Below are 18,050 nucleotides of genomic sequence, written 5' to 3' on the forward strand. Positions count from 1 at the left end.
GGCCAAGGACATTCACAACTGATAGACAGCAAGTTCAAACACAAATTGTTTCAAACAAATAATTCCTTAAGAGACTCCAAATAAATGGCTGCAGCACCTGTGAGTGCTGGGAAATGTGTCCCGAAAGGGACATCAACAGCGGACGGACAGATGTCAAGCTGGAGATGGTTGTACTTTATAACTCAGCAACTCTCATACTGCATGTGGAAAAACAGACACAAAATGTAGCAGAAGTAAATTGACAGACTGTATTTATTGCACAAATTTCCCCTAAAATTGGGAATGGTTATTATAATACAAGTGCACATCTTGGGAGATATATACAAAACCAGAAGAGATAACAAGTATGTACATTTTACCCAGCATTTTACAAGTACCACCATCTAAATAATTTAGAGAAAGCAAAAAATTGTCATAAAACATCTATAATAAGTAAGAGGGAAAACATATGCAAGGTGTAAAATCCTTTCTTTTAAATATTTTTTGTTCTTAGCAGCCCAGTGTTTGCCAATTGCAAGGAAAACAAATTTGCTAATTGGTGTGCCTAGTACACTTAGTTTTCAGCCAGAAAATTAAGACATGTTAATGGAGATGGGTAATAGTGGGGAAAAAAAAGAAATCAAACATTAGTTTTCTATTCACATAAAACAAATCGCGATATATGTTTTAAAAGACGATGCTACAGTCCCGTAAAAGATCCCTTTTTGTATTATTTAACAAATAGACACACGTACCGCATTGTTCATGTACCCCAGGTGTTAACTCACACAGTAACTCCGCGTCACGGGGGGTTCGGCTGCGGTCTGACCGCACTGGTAACGCTGGTCACGAGGTGCCACCGCCCCGGGGGGACAGCGGGGAAGCCACATCACCTGGGCCTGACCCAGCACGTGGTGACGAGGACGTGACCGGGTGGCAGTGGGTGCAGAAGGACGCTGCCCAACAGCCGCCTTGTTCTCCTGCTCACGTTAATACTCCTTTCAAGCTGAGCAAGGGCCTCTCTGGAGAGTCAGATCCATTTCGAAGCAATACCCACAATTTGGCTAATAATGGTTAAATGGAGGAGAAAGTGTGTTTTCCTGTAAGGATGAGTTACAGGTTAGTTCGGGAGGTGCAGGGTCACGGTGCGGAGCTCCCCAGCAACCTGGGTTGTCCTGGGGTGATCCCAGGACAGGGACCTCCCCGGGGACACGCGGCCCCTCCACCAGCACCGGCGGTTACAGCTGCAAATCCGTGTACAACATTCAGAATCGTAACTACTGGCTATATAACGTAGCATAATGAAGAATTAAAAATTTGTATTTGGAGCTCAATCCTGCATTTTCATTAAAAACGTGTTTGCACAACTGGGCCCCTCTGTTTTGTGCTCATTCCCAAAGCCAGATGCAATGTAATTGTGGGATGAAGAAAGGACGTTTGAAGAACAGGGGAGAAACACACCCCTAGATCACATCTTAAACACAAGTTTCTTCCCTGCAGCAGTCAGCATGAGATTTTCTACACAAAATCGTTTCAAATGACACTGCTTGTATCAACACGTGGTTTTCTGAGGAAGGCAGACTCAGTCCTACAGGGACAGGGGTGTGGGTTTGCCATGTAGATCTTCCTTGGAACAGAGACTTAAGTTACAGACTTTAAACATTACTGATAAACCACGCCGGGTGAAATCCTGGCCCCAGCGAAGGAAGGGAGGAGAGTTTTGTCATTGGCAGCAGCGGGGCAGGGATCCCTCCTATTGTTTTCAAGTTTATCAAATGGTTAAAATAGATGTGTATTTAAAATAACTCTGCAAACAACAATAGCAGGTGCGCTGTACTATTGAAAAGATGATTACAGAATGACATATTTATAGAGCTGTTTAGAGAGCTTAGCGACCGAGTGAACACGTGTCTCCTACTTCTGTGGATCACCCATGGATTTCAATATACCGCACGTAATGGATGAAAACAGCATGTAAAAATCAGCAACATTAATTGGCTGCTAGGACAAATACGCAAAGAAAAGCCTCTAATGAAGTGTCCAGTTAAACTGAGGTAGTAGAGCCTTTGAAAACATAATCCACCTACCACTGCATATTTACATTACTTACACCAGATTGGGTCCATCAGCTATTCCTACAACTATTGTATATACAGTGACAAAACAGTGATGGCTGAGTAAAGGAGAAATGCTGAGAATAAAATAAACAACATTTCCTGCTGGTAATTACACGAGTGAGTAGAAAAGGGATTAGAGTCATCTGCATCAAGGGTATGTTTGTTAAAAAATAATTTTGATATTACTATACTATGGCGTAATCAATGTTCATTTTTTGTAGAATGGTTTTAAAAAATATATCAATTAGTTACCTGAGCAATTAAGGGTAATAGTCTATTTGTTTTTTTTTTTTTCCCCGATGCTTTGGTACAATTATTTCTAGTTCATTATTTCAATAGCTGACTGACTGCTGTAAAAAGAATATGATGTTGCAAGAACATTATAGACCATAAAAAAGTTAGAGGTAATAGTCACGGCATTCTGGGGACCCCAGGGGGAAATTTCAGCCAATGTTCTCTTTATATACTTTTTTTTAACATTTCCATTAACGTTGTGGAAGAAAAACATCACTTAGTATAAAGCAAGATTTAAACATTATAAACATCTAATACTGGTTACAACATCCGGCCAAGAAGGAGAATCTCCATTGCTAGTTTGTGTGTTGGCCTCTTCCTCCCCCCTCTCCTCACTATTCCCTCTCCCCAGAAGAAAGATCATAAATACATTTTGGAGCTGAGTGTCATTAATAAGCTTTTTACAAAACAAACCGACCCCTCCAACCCTTGTTCTTCCTCTGGGCAATATCCAGACTTTGACTATGACATGAGAAAGCAGAAGTTGTTTACAAGTCCCTGCAGCTTGAGAATTACAGATCTTAACGAGATCCTCATCAGGAGAAGCCAGTCTGAAGACAGCTGCTGCATTCTCTGGTTAAGTTTAGAATTGGCATCCTGTATTTCTCAAAGCAGTTCTTCCTCACGTTCCCCAGTATAAATTACAGTTTGCCACTGTGGCAGAAACAGATAAAAAAAACGCAGATCTTCAGCTTTTGCTGAAATCTTTGCTTTTCTGTGGTTGAAATCTCGGGCTTACCCATTTTTCTTTTCTCCTTTCTTTATCCTTTTTTATAAATGACCAAGTGGGAGAGGAAAAGTCTCCAACTGTTTGCGTAACGTGCAGTCATATATGGAGGTGCTGCAGCTCAACGAGCAGTTTGTTTGAGTTGCTTCAATGAGAAAGAAGCCAGACCAAGTTGTCTTCCACTTTGTTTCCCGTGGGGAAAACAAGTCACCGTCTGCGGCCTCTGGCATTTTACAGTAGGATCTGGGCAACATATGGCGAGTGAGTGCTTGCTACAGCTGCCAGTAAAGGGAGGTCGCTGGATTCAATCCTGAAAGGAAGCAGAAGAGTCACATTTAATATAACCCGAAACGTAGCTGGGCTGAACACGTGTGTTAGGAAACACATTGCCCGCTCCAGGACAAGTGTTTGTGCTCCGAGTGGCAGGACATTTTCCAAGTAAAACTGAGGCCAGTTGCGCTTCTGCCCTAACTCAGCTCTGCCGGCGGGGCCACGCGCTCCAGACCCCCAGCTTCTGTCTAACGGCCCCTCCAGCTCTGCACTGCCAGCGCTGCCATCGCTCCCACCTGCCTGGGTTTGGTTTTGTTCTTTGTTTTCTTCACAGGGCCAACAAACCAGTGAGCAAGCAGATGGAGGGAGGAAAACCAACAGATTCCTCCCTGCCCCACAAGTAAAGGTTGGGGACAGAGTGCTGGAGCAGAGGACCGGACTAAACTACTGCAGCTGCCCAGGGAGGCCTGGCCCGCACTGCAGCTCCAGCTCCACACGTGCTCCGTGCGCCCTCCTGCTCACCCCGTGCCCCTCTGCCCCAAAGGATATTCACAGCCTTCCTATAAACACCCCGTAAATAGCTCCTGTGCCCCACACCCACAGAGAGGTATTATGTGCCATGTAGGGCACAGAGCGGGTTTTCTGTCATGTAGGGAAAGTCGACCTGGAGGGATCAGGTGCCCCACGTTGTTCAGTGACGACTGACCAACTAAGGAAGGAGTCTGACAAGCTCGGGAGCGCTGAGCCCATCTTCCTGCCCATGGGGAACAGAGAAAGGCCGGGGGATCCTTGGGATCAAGCAATGGCCAAGGAGAAGCCTGAGGCCACGGGTGATTTGTGCCACACTACAGCTCCAGTCCCATCTAGGAATCCATTTCGCTGTGCTTAGAACAAGTGCAGGCGGAGGGTTTGGCGTCAGGAAACGCAGGGCACGGAGGAGTGTGTGACCGTACCCCAGCACAACGCCCAGCTCCTTGACGTGAACTCTCATCTGGCCCTTGAGATACTCGGACAGCATCTTGCTTTTGAAATACAGCTCCTGCAGCCGATCTTCCAGGTGCATAACACACTAGAAAGCAAAGGGAGTCGTGTCAGTGTTATCACCCGAACCGCAGCCAGCCTCAGAGCAAACCAGCACAGACCCCACACATCTATTGCCTTTTCTGTGGCCATGGCGAGGTGAACAATTAGTGAGACATTCACTGGCAAGATTCTCACTTTGGAGCAGAAACCTCTGATTGCATGTTAAATCAGAATTAATGAAACAGTTGTCTTGATCACAGAGCGGCGTTTAAATGGGCAGCTCGAGCAGCGACATTGGGGGCTGCACTGGCTACAGATAAATAAACTAGGCAGAACCTTACAGCTTCTCTAATCTATGAAGCAAAAGGATACTTTAAAAAAGGAAACTTTAAAAAACATCACCCTCTCCGTTGTCTTTCATACTCACAAAGTTTGGAGATAAATTATGCTTGTAAAGCTGAAGAGTGGAATGAAGCAGGTTGGAGACGAGACTCGAGACTAACACTTCTTTTCCCAGTTTATTATCGATCATTCGTCTCTGGCTACTGGCCACTTGCACCGTCCATTTGTCTGTGTCTGCAATAATGCAGACGGCTTCTGCAATCGGCTCATCCAGAACAGGATGCTGGAAAATGAAAAATGAATAGCAGAACCATGAGAATGACAAAGGACAACAGTCTTCTCACAAAACATCACCATCCTGGATAGCAGGGACAGTGTCCCAGGCACTGCTTCATCTAAAATACAGTAACATGTGCTAAGAACTCCATTCTGTCTATTAAAAACAGAGCTTTATTGTATGCAAGGCACGGTCTTAGAAGGATAGGTGCTATTTTACATTTTCTTCCAGGTTTTTAAGTGTGTCACTGGCTGACAATGAAATCTTTTGATATTTGCTATGAAGAGTACTGACATATCTAAAGTATAATTTAAACCCCTAAAACTGAAAGTACCGAAAATCCAAGTTGCTATTCAACACGGCTGTGTTAACCAGGCCCCAGCTGTCCCTGGTGTCCCTCCGTGGGCGGCCAGCAGAGGGAGTCAGGAGCCAAGCCTGCCCCTCCATTCCTCCTGAGCAGCATTTCACCTCCTGCCCAAAGCCATGGAGGTTTTAAAAAGAGCTTCTTTGGAACCCCACTGTCTGGTTTTTTGTTCAACTGTTCGAAACATCTCCTTTCAAAGAGTCCCACAGGGACTTCAAACAGGGCTAGAATGCAGTTATTATTTTACTGGAGATACACATATAAAATCTTGCTTGGTCCTTTTGCATACTCTCAACCTTTTGATTTTTGCAATTGAAGTTTACACCTGCTGGTGCACACACACCACTGTTAGGCTGTATTTCAGATCTATCTGTTCTGTAGCACCAGCTATGTCACATTGCTACCTGTCTTGGCTGAAGTGCAACTATGCTTCACCAAAGGCTTAAACATTTGGCCAAAACCGCGATGGCTTAAAGCAGCACCCAGAACAGCCGTGAGGGTGCAGAACTGCCCCCGCAGGGCTGGGCACAAGGGGATGGCAGGGACGGGTGGCGGTGCCATCGCGTGGGTGTGATGCACGTCCTTAATGAGAGGTGTGGACGGAGGGGACATTTCGGGAGGCTCCGGGGGAATGAGCCTGTCTGCTCACTAGTCTGTGCATGGTTCTTTCCCCTGTTCCCTTGGGAATAAACCAGAGCGGAGCAGCATCACGCTTTTTGGTGACAGCTGCTTTCTGCCCCTCTCCCGGTGACTGGGACAGGGGTAGGAAATCCCACGCTTCCCAGTCCCGCTCCAGTTCATCTGGGAAAAAGTCTCTGTGGAAAAGAGACGATTTCCAGCACACTCGAGAAGTATGAGCGCCTTAGGACTATTATCTTCATACTGGTTTCTCCTTTTCTGACAAAGCCAGTACTATCAGACACTTCAACTACAATCCTAAAAAAGGAGTAACGTCCCCAAAATACTGAGCATTCCTGATGGCTTCACTGCAGAGAACATGTTCTGCCCCATGAGCAGCAGCACGTTGTCGGAGCTTCTGCACAACAACTAGAGCAGCATCTTCCTGGGCACGGGCCTGGGAGGAGATTCACAGCAACCTCAGCGTTGGGCTTCTTTAACATCATTCCAGACCAGTTTAATGTCAACCACCAGCAGGCTGCCATGCCTATGGGAGATGATGATTTCTCTACGGTGTAGCACAGAGATCCGTCTTCCCAAAGGCACCAGCCTCTCAGCTGGCTGCAGCGGGAGTCTAAGTTTTTGTGCTCTGGATTTACAGTGAAATAACCATGTTTTTCAGATACATTAACTGTGTTACATTAACATATACATAAACTGTGTGACCTGGGACTGGGGAAACCTGAAGAGAGCTGCAACAGTAAATATTTCCACTTCCAGCAGGTTTGTACATTCAAAAATATTTGCCTTTCCCTACTGTGATAAATACATCTACCAAATATAGCTTAATTACCTGCACAGCATGAGACAAATCTGACACCAAATAGTGCCTCAGCTTTTCATCACTTCCTATTCCTTGCAAAACAAAGTCAGGGACATACGATGAACAGTAGCCACCTAGTAAGGATCTTCCAAAATTGGCAATACTGGGCTGGACAGAGTTCACTTCAACCAATTTTGACCTGCAAGAAAGGCACATCAAAAAGATATACAAAAGTAAGCCCCACATTCAGCTACAGAGAGGTTGCATTCTCACATTTGTCCTATCTCTTCTAGTTTCCATTCAAGCACTTTTTAAAAAGAAGGAGTTTAAAGTCAGCTTTTGCAGTTGGATCACTGCAGAAGCACAATTAATATCTTTTTCCAGACCACAGATCTCTCTATATTCTTTTACAAGCAGCAAGCTGAAGACATGCTTTTCCAACCACTGATGCCAAGTTGGGCTACATTCCTCCAAACATGTGGCATGAGAAGAGGCTCTGTCTGTTTGAGGCGCTCTGACTGCTGAGCAGTACTTACCCAGGAAAAGGAATCTCATATTCTTCTGCCCAATCTTCTTGCTCTCCTCCATAGTAGTTACCGCTTGGTCTAGTTAGATCGTGACCTGTATCCTCACTTTCGCTGTCGCCCAGGGCACTATCCGAACTCTCATTTCTTGGAATGTCCCAATCAATTCCCGGGGCGACTTTTTTCTCTACATTTTCTCTGTCCCCATGGGGGACACGAATAGAGATTTTCTCTCTTTGGTCCTGCTCATTAAAGCAGTTTTTGTAGGTCTCTTGTCGAACAGAGTCCATGAATTTACAAAATTCACTAGGTGGTTTGCTAGTCTTTGCACATCGCTTAGAAAACTCTAAACTACTGTTGTGAGCAAGAAGGTCTGTAGATGCTTGCCCTGGAATATCATCAATAGTCCGGGTTTCAATTGAACTGTCATCAGCAAAGTATTCGTCAAACAAACTCATGCTCTCAGCGTTGTATGGATTTGGATTCCAGCTCTGATGCTCACTAGCAACTTGAGGAAAGGGCTCAGCTGTCCCACAGTCTCTATTTTGGTCCTCAACAGTTTGTTTAGCTTCACAGTTCTGATCAGCAGACGCTCCTTCCTCCGTTGCTGGTGGGCTGTGATGCCTCGCTATTTGTTCCACTACTGCCTGACTTCGGAGTTCGATGTCTGAATCAGGTGACATGGAATCTCCGATGAGGAAAGTCACCTTTGTCTGAGCTTCAGTAGCACTGCAAGGAAACGCGTCGCAGAAGAGCTTATCCGGCGGCTTCTTTTCCACAGCTAAACCGGGTGACCTGGGCACACCAACCGCCTGGTTGCCCGATTCCAGCGAGTCTTCGTTCCTCCACACGTCGGCTGTTGACTCCAGACCAGATTCCGTCACCACATGTTTTTCTGGCAAAGCTGACCCCGTGCACACCACGGTCTCTAGTTTTGTGTCCAGGCAGGGTCTCGGCTGCTTAATATCAACAGCATCTTCCTGGCAGTCATCAGGAACAATAGTTCTGTTCTCATCTGAAGAACTTTCCAGCTCTGCCTTAGGAGTGTTTTGTGCGTCTTCTCTCTCTTGCTGCGAAACACCTTCTATGTTTTGTGCAAGGGAAATTGGACATTTGCAATATTTACAGCTACACTTAGGAGCTGTCATTTCTTCAGACTCAGTTGGTAGCAAATTGCCCCTGTTCTTGTGCATTGTGACAAGCACGTACTCCGATTCTTCTACTTCTCCTTTCTCCAGAGTGGTAGTTATAACAGTTCCAGGCATGACGATGGCTTCATCTTCCCCATTTTCTAGAAGATGTGTCTCTTGAAGTTCAGAGCATCTGATGAAGTAAGTAAGGAAATAAAGCAATCTCTGTACCAGGTCATGCCTCTTGCCCACCACAACTGTTTTTGCTAACCTCACGGGTGAGCCAATAGCCCCATACAGGTCACCTAGGATAGGAAATAAAACAGACAATTAGATTGCATCTTTACAATAAAATATTCTTCTAACAGACAGTTGTTGTGGACAGTTTTCAAAGGCCAAGTCTACAACAGAAAAAACCTAAAGCAGAAGAGCAAGGACAACTACTCTAGTATTTTGGTTTCAATACAGAGAATCTCAAAGATGCTGCTGGTATCGCTTGTAAGGTGACACGCTGGTCAGGCGGACAAGTGATCTCACATATGAGGAGCATTTGCACTACCGAACTTTGGTGCCCAGCTTCGGAGGCTCGTCTCCCGGGTTCCTTACATAGCCATGGCAGAGAGGAGGCATCTGCTCTGGATTACCCTGGGTGGTCTGGAAACCAGGCTGAACTTTTACCCAACAAGAGAAAGCTGGAAGGAGAAACAAACCTATGCCAAGAACGAAGGCAAAAAGTGACAGTGGCGGGCACGCAGCTGAAGCCAGCCTTCTCTGCCCTCCCCTGGAGCTCTGCTAGGGGTTGGATGGCTTGTTTTGACTGTACTTCAGATTTACCTGGGCAAGTGCCTGTGCAAGTGTTGTCCTGGAGGTATTAGGGCACTGGATGAATGCAGGGACAGGAGGACAAGGGATCCAAGAGGCCTCAAAGGCCAAGCTTACCACAGTGGGTCCCTTGACTCCCACAAGCTCTGAAATCCAGTCTTCTTGCTTCCTGAGCCATTCCTGTCCATATCAGAACAGGGCAACCTTGCAAAACTTTCCTTTCCTCACCAAATTCCACGAGACTTTATGTGCAGAGCAGGACAGCCTGATCAGAGAGCAGGAATCTCATCTCCTCTGCTGAGCAAATCGCAAGGTAGTGTGACTGGCTGCTCAGTGGGCTTTGACACCTCACCCAGAGGTTGCCCACTCATAATTTCCTGTCCTGTGTCACTCCTTTGCCTGTCATACCGACAGCAATGTTTGTTTCTTATCAAAAGATCAGTTTCCTTTATTTGCTGTTTCCAGAACCAGGCTTACTCTTAGCAGCATCCCCAAAAATAAAAACTGATTATCCTTATAGAGGGACAAGCAGAGGGGAACTGGAATCCTCCATCATCACCAGGGCACCTTAAGAGACCTGCCAGAAATGACTAATGAGGGCTTTACTTTTTGGCTGCCATTTTATAAATGATAATGCTATATGAAATTACAGCACATATAAAAAAATACAGTGACTATCTCTAAGCTTGAAATACACACTTTAGTCTCATTTTGAATGAAAGAAAAAATTAACTTGAGGGTATGGAGTAACAAGCATCCATAAAAACCACTGTGCACATAACCATTGATGCAAAGCTGTCGGATGGTTAAGAGATGTTCGGCACCTACCGAGCTGTGCCCAGAGGGGGTTGTAGGGATGAGTTTTGGCCAGCATGTCCACGCTCTGTGAAGAATGCTTTTCCAGGAAGATCCTTATAGGCGGCTGGCCATTCGGCATGACGGTGGGGACCCAGGCCAAGTGGTTAGTCAGGACTGCAGTCAGCAAAGCTGGTAAAAACCTGAAAGCAAAATGTTCAACATTGTTTTTTTGTCCAGGTACACACTCAGGATACTAAACTGACAGCAGTTCTACAGTCTATATGGATCGAGGATTGCAGAAACAACCTCACAGCATTGGCAGAGATCATCTCTTTGACCTTGGTTCTTTGGGGAGATAAGGGAGGGCTGCACCCTCCCTCCCATCCCTGCAAAGCTCTTTTTTAGAACAGACATTTAAAGTTAAACGAATTATTTTACACCTATGGCATCTCAGTTCCTCTGTTTGGCAATAATTATGAGACTTCCCATTTTGCAAGCTTTATGTTGTAAAACATCTCAAACCCAACTTACTTTGTCTGCAGTAAATAAAGAGGGGTGCTGTGTGGCCTTTGTACTCGAAGGAGATCCCAAACCCTTAAGCTCCGTGACTATTGATGAGAAACAAGGCTATTGCTACCAAACCCATACAACAGCTGGGTGCTGTGTTCTTTCATCTGTTATACAATTTAAGCACATATGGCTGCTCCTGTTCAAAAATAAAAGCCCCAAATTTCTGTAATACCACCACGAAAAGAAATAGCTCAGCCAGGAAGACTCTGTCCTTACATCGGCAAACCAGTTTCCACTAGCTAGGGAGGGCAAAAAAACAGTCTGAAAAATGTTAACGTTCTGATCTATTGTAACGCTAGAGCATGGGTTCTGCTCTGTGGAGGGAGCACTTTCCTTCCCAGCGCCCTTTCCTGGCAGGAGGAGCGAGCAGAAGCGCAGCAGCCTCCTGCACGTCCGCAGACGGGACTGATGGCCACAGCTGCTCAGGTACCCAGGAGAGAAACAGTCAAATGCCAGCGAGCCTCCAGATAATGCTATTGGAATAGTTTACAAGCATCAGGAACCCTACAGCTGAAATTTAGCCATTTCCTCGCTGGAGACAGCCAAAGGAGGAAAGGAGATTTTAAAACCAGATTGAAAAGGATATGCGGCTTGATTTTCCTCTTGCTCCCATTGGTGTTAATCTTACTATATTTAAAATAAAGCATGCAAACAATGAGCATTTAAATGTAACCAAGATGTACAGGGCTCAGAACAGCAGAGACAGAAGGAGTTAAGCCCAGGAAAAAGTTTCCATTGGGGCGGGAAATTATTCTAGGAAAATACACGTGAACCACTCACAACTCCCTACGGTTTCTCCCATTGCACCGAGGCAGGAGACGCTGACCACGAAGTGTCACCCTCCTGGCTGGGGGACAGAAACGATGACAATTTGGTGGCAAAGTGGGCAGAAGGTGAGCAGCAGCCCCTTCTCCATCCTGCAGAAAGCAGTTTCCCCGGAGTTACAGCTGCTCTCTCAGTGCCATTCCCACTCCAACTTCACATGTTTGTGCTCGCTTTAGGACTTTGGTGGAGCCAAACACTTTAAAAACTTCCCCTACTCATGCCCTGGGGAAAGAGGATGAAGTGTTGACAAAAGAGTAAATTTATCAGATTCTGCCAGGTTTATCAAGAACATTCTCAATTTTTAACAAGCGCTCCCAGCTTTGTCCTGAGGGCAGAAAGGTGAGCACTAAGGAAGCGCACGATTTCTTTAGTGGCGTTTTACAGAAGTCAGGTTTAACAGCAATTTGCGGTCAGACAGTATTACAGACACGGCTCTTACTGAATGTCTGACCTTGCTCATCATATGATAACTGATTCTGAAAGGTAGATTAATGCATTTCATAAGGTATGTTCAGCCCCTTCCAGACGTACACACCCATCACGCGCTTCCTACGGACACATTTCACATGTTTGGCCTCTACCAAGATTTAGAGGATTGTGGGGAAGCAGGAATTTACTGGGATACTTTACTTCTTTCTTGTTTAAAAAATAAGGCATTCACAGATCGTCTTTTGATTCTTTGACTACCCAGTTTTAAAAAACAGATTCAAAAATTGGTTTGAAATTAAAAGGCATGAACACGTATGTAATTTAAAAATTAAAAACCACCATACTGGTTTTTAGAAGCATTTTCCATCAAGAAAGTGAACTCCTTCATGAAGCGATGGCACAGCTGGTTCTTTTCTGGTGTTCCCGACATCATGGTAAGCCAGACAGGCTCCCCAATCCGTGGCATCGTGTAGAGATTGCAAATAGTTGTTCTAGAAAACAAAAAGAAGTTCAGAAGACTAAATAAAACAACGAAAGGCAGAGATCCCTATTCAAATAATCCACTGCAACGTTTCATTCCAGTTGTCATTTCTGTCAGAAACAAAATGTCTCTCATCAACCATTATCCAAACCACGTTGTTCACTCCATACTATGAATTTACATTTCCACCTCAGAGAGTAAAGCCCCATAGGTGCTTCATGCCTCTACCCAAACTGATCCCGAGCACAGTAACACTCACTGCCAAGCTGAGAGCTGCCCTGTTCCAAACAGAGAGGAAACAAATGATTTGGTGTTGCTGCTATCCGCTTCCTCTCAAATTCATTGAAAATACGTAAATCTGCCACAGTGGTGCTATTTATGACTAGGACAAGTTTATGTGTATCTGACTTATAAAAATGTCCTCATGTCCTCCTTGCTTTAAAAGATTGGTGTATCTGCAGGCCAAACCTCCTGAGGTGTGGATTTGTAGGGCAGGGGACCAGATTACTTCTTTCACTTTAAACAGAGTGTATGAGCATCAAAGTTACCCCACGGTTTGAAGGATTATGCATCTACCCACATATTTTTTGATTCTATAGAGGATGGTAAATGTATGATTAAAACTTTGACTCTGCAGTAAAACACCAGACTAAAACCCCTCAGATTACTGTTAAACTCCTCTAAAACCTAAACCAAATTATAGTTTCATTTTAAGTACAATGCCTACGTTATGACACTATGGGAACCTGTATTTATATGACAGTAAAAATGTAAGCCTGAAAACAAAACAAAACAACAAAGGAAATGACGGATGAGTTCAGGTTTCTCCCCATCTAAAGCACTACTTTTCCTAGAAGAGATATTTTTGCTTTACAAGACAAAGATTTACATTCTCCCATTATCCCTAGTACCACCCCTGATTTACAAAGATCCTCTCTGGATACGTTGGTCTAACAATTTATGGGCACTTCCAGCAGTAAAGCAATGGCTGCACGTCAGGCAGGCAAACACGCTCAAGCAGCAGCTGCCAAATCTTCCGTGGTTCAGTGTTTAAAGCGAAACTCCGGAGGAAGCGAGAGCAGCAGCGCAGCACACGACGGCACCGGCCCAGGGGCACTGGGGAGGGAGGAACTGCTCCCTGGCTGTTTGCAGCGAAGAAAGCAGCTGTACAGCGACAAGAGCCCAGAGCAGTTCCCCAAAGGGCAGCAAAGGTGACGGGACACGGTGCCGAAGCCACCGGGACTGCTCAAGAAGAAAGGGGGTGACCCACGGGGCACTGCGGCATTTCCTGACTTATTTTTGATACCAGTTTTCATTAAATACAAAAATCCATCCTGTGTGTTCACAATAGTCCAGATCAAACTTGTTTCCCCTAAAGGCTAGATTTTCAGACACCCCACTGCCACAGGCACGATGGGAAAAGCCAGAAAACAGGCTGGAGAGGGGAAAATCAAGTTACCTTTGTGCTTACAGACCCACGGCACCCAAAGGGTTTGCCGTTTGCTGGGTCAGCTTGGAGCAGCCTCAGAGCTGCTCTACGTTACCCTCTGCTACTGGTCTTCTCCTGGGAGGAAAGCACAGCCTGGTTATGGACCTGGCACAGCGGTCCTGCCAGGCCAGACGGGAGGGGACACGCAGTGGGGGACACTGGCACTGCCACACGGCCAGGGGAGTTGGGGGGCTCTAGGGGCAGCGGGATTTTGGGCCTCGGCTATAGGGAGTTGGGACTAGAGGTGGGATTGTTAAGGGAAAGCTTTCTGTTCACAGCCCATTAACTGGAATGGATGTTAAAGAGGCCCAAAGAAAGGGAGAAACCTCAAGTCCAGGGACTTCAAAGCACGATGAGTTTCAAAGTTCAAAACAAGTATCGGAACTTACACCCCCAGACACAGCTGACCTTAGAAGCTGAAGATAAATCCAACAACTTAATGTAAAACACAGCTTATTTCTCCTGTATATGCAAACTAACCAAGCCAAATCTTTTGCAGCTCGGCTGTTTTGGAAAAAAAAAAAAAAAAAGAAACTAGTTCTATACCGAACCGAACATATTAAAATATTTGTTTTTGTTGAAAAGATAGACCGGGTCTTGTGATTCGTTATTTACTATTCTGGTAACCCTGGCTGCATCTGCAACTGATAGTGTTTCCTCAGAGAGAGATCAGATTGCCCTGGCCGGCGGCCAGCAGGCATGTGACTGTGGCGCAGGAACCTCCATGCCAGCGCAGGCAGCCATGGCACACACACCAAGGGCAAGGATTAACTGCTTTCCAGCTCTGCCGGCACGGGGAAAGGCTCTCTTTCCATCTATTAAACAGCAACAAATAAATAAATAAAAAAACCCCAAACAAACAAAAAACCGCGGCAGGGAAGTTAACCGGATTTAAAAAATAACCACCATTAAAAATCAAATTGTCCTCTCTCAGCCATCTGCAGCGAGCAGCCCTCTCCCCTGCGCACACCGGCATGCAAGGGAAAGCCCAGTTAATGAAAGACTCTGTTCTTTTGAGGGTTCCAGTATATTTAAAATGGTTTCCATTTGGAAATGCTGCTGGGAGGCTGAACACCAGCCTGGAGCTTACGGGCACCTCCACGGGTGCATCAGGCACAGGGGCTGGGGGAGCTCCTCAGGAAACACCTTCGTGCCTAATGGTGCCGTGAAACCAAAGCCCAGCGCAGCCGCAGGAAAACAAAGACCTGAGCAAACTCCTCCTGCAAACCTGCTGGGGTTTGCCGGCTCTGTGGGCACAGATGGCAGCCAAGACGGTGCTCGTGGTGCCGGTGTTGAGCTGCTCTCTGCTTCCTCCTTCAGCTGCAAACCTTCCCAGCCTTTGTCCTGGGTTTTAGTACTGGTCTGAGCATCTTTCCCTGGTGCTGGACAAACTGAACGAGCCAGATGGCTCCTCTGGCTCCTCGGGGATGAGAGCATCCCTCCGCAACCCCCTTCCTCCCCAGGGAAACACTGCCAACCCTCAGCACTGGGCTCCAAGAGCCGCTCTGCTGTTTGAGAGATGCAACATAATGCCAAAGCTTAGCATCTCTGCAGGGATTGTTTCAAAAGCGAAAAAAACAATCAGCAGTTTATAAAGCTTAATTCACACGGATTGTTTCCAAAAAGAAAAAAAAAAAATCAGCGGTTTATAAAGCTTCATTCACACGCATTTGCACCCTGTCCTCATGCCTTCTTTCCAAAGATGATTTTTCCTTAAAAAGGAAAATGAAAATGAAGGCAATAATTGCTGCAATGAGCCCACGTGACTCCTGTGCCCATGCTGGCACCGCGGCCAGCCTGCACCGCTGAGCAAAACGCACCACTCGCTCCACAGCAGCATAAGCCGCTTAAAAACTACTGGCATAGAACAGGATCCGATCCGGCTGCCAGAACGCAGAGAGAGGTGTTTCCCTAGGCCTTGCGCTCAGTGTTTCCGTGCCAGTCTGCGTATTTGCCACACAGGTATTAGTCAGATGCATAATCTGTATTATCAATGTGCTGCCTTGGCCTCAGGGACCAGGGGAGTCGAAATGTTTATGCGAGTAGCTTATTTCGTAAGTCGTGTCTGCATAGCTGACATCTGAAGAGAGTTTCAAGCCTCTAAGTCAAGTGTTAATAGCTAAACCCATCAGTGCTTTAGAAAATTAAAAAATGCTGTAAAGTGAATAACGATGTAACAGTAGGCCATCAAACTGATGGCAAATATATCAATAGCATCAATTTGCAGAAGCAGCCTAGGCTTTTCAGAGAAGGCAGCTTCCCTGGATGAGATGACAGCAGCAAAGGAAGGGTCTGTTTTGCCATCTGCTTTTCTCCCCCTCCCCAGTGCCAGCAGGTAAAGGCCTGTAAAGGTCCGTCTGACCGTGCAGGTCCCTGCAATAACCCTGGTGCAGGCTGGGGTCTGACCCACAGCCCCTGCCCCACAGAGAGCGACTCTAGGGTGCCAGAGGCCACGGTGACAACTGTCACACACGTCCCTCCCTTCTCTGATCAGCACGGCAGCGCGTGGCCTGTCCCCACGTCCCAGTGATCTGAGGCGATTCTAATCACCAGAGGAGTGCACGTCAGCTACACCTGAGAACCTCTGAAATTCTGTATTTGTTTGGTTTTTCTTTTGTTGGTTTGGTGTTTTAAATAATTCTCCTTTAAAAAAAAAGACTGCAATGAGTTAAACCAGCACAGGATTACGTTTACGAAACACCAGCCCACTGAAGTCAGCACCCTTCTTCCCTCCAGCACAGTTTGCTAAGAGGGCAGGAATCAACACAAGTCTCAGGTTCACCAAAGGACTTGGGCTCCTGACTTCCCCGTGACTTCAGTGGGAAAGCAGACGCCTAAAGAGATAATAGTGGCCTAACTGGGTTTGCTGAACCCGCGCCAAAGCACCTTTGCATCCAGCCTTCAGTATTTAAATACACCTTTTTTTTCTCTCTTAACAGACACACTTATTGCATTGCTTTGCAAGGCAAGCGGCTCTTGCACGTTACAGAAACGCTTTTTCTGACAGCAGCGCGCGCTGTCACACCAAGATGTCACAGCAGCAGGGGCGGCCATGGCTGGGGGCATCTCTGAATGCTCTCGCTTTAAAAAAACCACAATTGCCAACGTCTGCTGCCCCAGGAAATTAGTTTATATGAAATTAAACTGGATTTAATTTACCTTGTCACACTATTAAAGAGTAATATTTATATCGCCATGGAAACCTCTGCACGGAATGGGTAGTTGGACACACTGCTGGTTACGCAATGGCCGTGTCATGTGGACGAGGCTCCGGAGCAGAGCGCCAGCCCTCCCGTGTCCCGTGGGACCGCATCTTCCTCCTCAGCCCGCCCAGAGCAGCCGTCCGCATCCCGTCCCAGCACCGCCGAGCTGCCCTCCAAGGAGGAAAAAACTAGCAAGGGCGATCTGGACTGTGTTTTCACAGTTATTTTTCCTATGTTCAACTCGGGATACGTGCCCTTCCCCACCACCTTGGAACTGTTTAACGGGGAAGCACAAAGGAGAACCAGCAAAGTCTGCTGAATGTGTCCTGAGGGGGAATGTTTTGGGGGAAATTTTGGAAAATCATCTGGAAAATATCGGAGGTGGGAGCGCAGAGAAGCGACTCTGGGAGAGGACAGGGAGGGGTGGCAGAGCTGGGGGAGCAGAGGAACCACCATGGCTGCTCAGAGTTGCCGAACTCGTCTCCCCGCAGTCACGAGCTCCCTCTGCTCCCTCTCTTGGCACCGCTTCTCCCATCCACCTCTCACCGCAGCCCACGTGCTCCGTCTTCCCTGCCTCCTGTCCCTGCAGAACGTGTCCTCTGCCCTCCCTCGCAACCGCCCAGAGCCGAGGTTCTAAAAATTAATTAAAAATATACTGTGCCTTCAACCTGCAACATCACCTGATCACGGCACTCAGGTAGCAAGTGGAATTGTAGAAAAATGAGTGAGCCCTCAGGATCCTTCCCTGTTTGGTAAAATCAATCCTGATGTCAGGATTTTCCTTTTACAACATCAGAACACTTCTTCTATAAAGCCTTTAAAAAGTAGCTCTACACTGGTTGTAAAAGGAGCACCCTGCCACTCCCATCTGGGAGGAGATGAATCACTTGAAACAGATGGATTTCATCTTAATTCTCTCCCCATGACTTGAACTATGGAAAGAAA

General features: G+C 46.3%; 1 protein-coding gene across 4 annotated transcripts in view; it reads right to left on the reverse strand.

Moving 5' to 3' along the window:
• Positions 1-252: 252 nt before the first annotated feature.
• FNIP1 (folliculin interacting protein 1) overlaps positions 253-18,050 on the reverse strand; it is a 66,872-nt gene continuing 49,074 nt past the window's right edge. For 2 of the 4 annotated variants that reach the window (XM_080353273.1, XM_080353272.1), the window contains 7 exons: positions 12,277-12,423; positions 10,139-10,308; positions 7,371-8,793; positions 6,865-7,033; positions 4,838-5,035; positions 4,341-4,456; positions 253-3,427 (listed from right to left, as the gene is read on the reverse strand). In XM_080353273.1, coding sequence (XP_080209399.1) covers positions 3,349-3,427; positions 4,341-4,456; positions 4,838-5,035; positions 6,865-7,033; positions 7,371-8,793; positions 10,139-10,308; positions 12,277-12,423 — 2,302 coding nt within the window. In that variant the 3' untranslated portion in view covers positions 253-3,348. The remainder of the gene's footprint in view (positions 3,428-4,340; positions 4,457-4,837; positions 5,036-6,864; positions 7,034-7,370; positions 8,794-10,138; positions 10,309-12,276; positions 12,424-18,050) is intronic. The other 2 variants (XR_013922825.1, XR_013922826.1) reach the window with 2 other exon arrangements.

Source organism: Nesoenas mayeri (assembly GCF_963082525.1).
Source record: "Nesoenas mayeri genome assembly, chromosome: 14".
Taxonomy (NCBI): Eukaryota; Metazoa; Chordata; class Aves; order Columbiformes; family Columbidae; genus Nesoenas; species Nesoenas mayeri.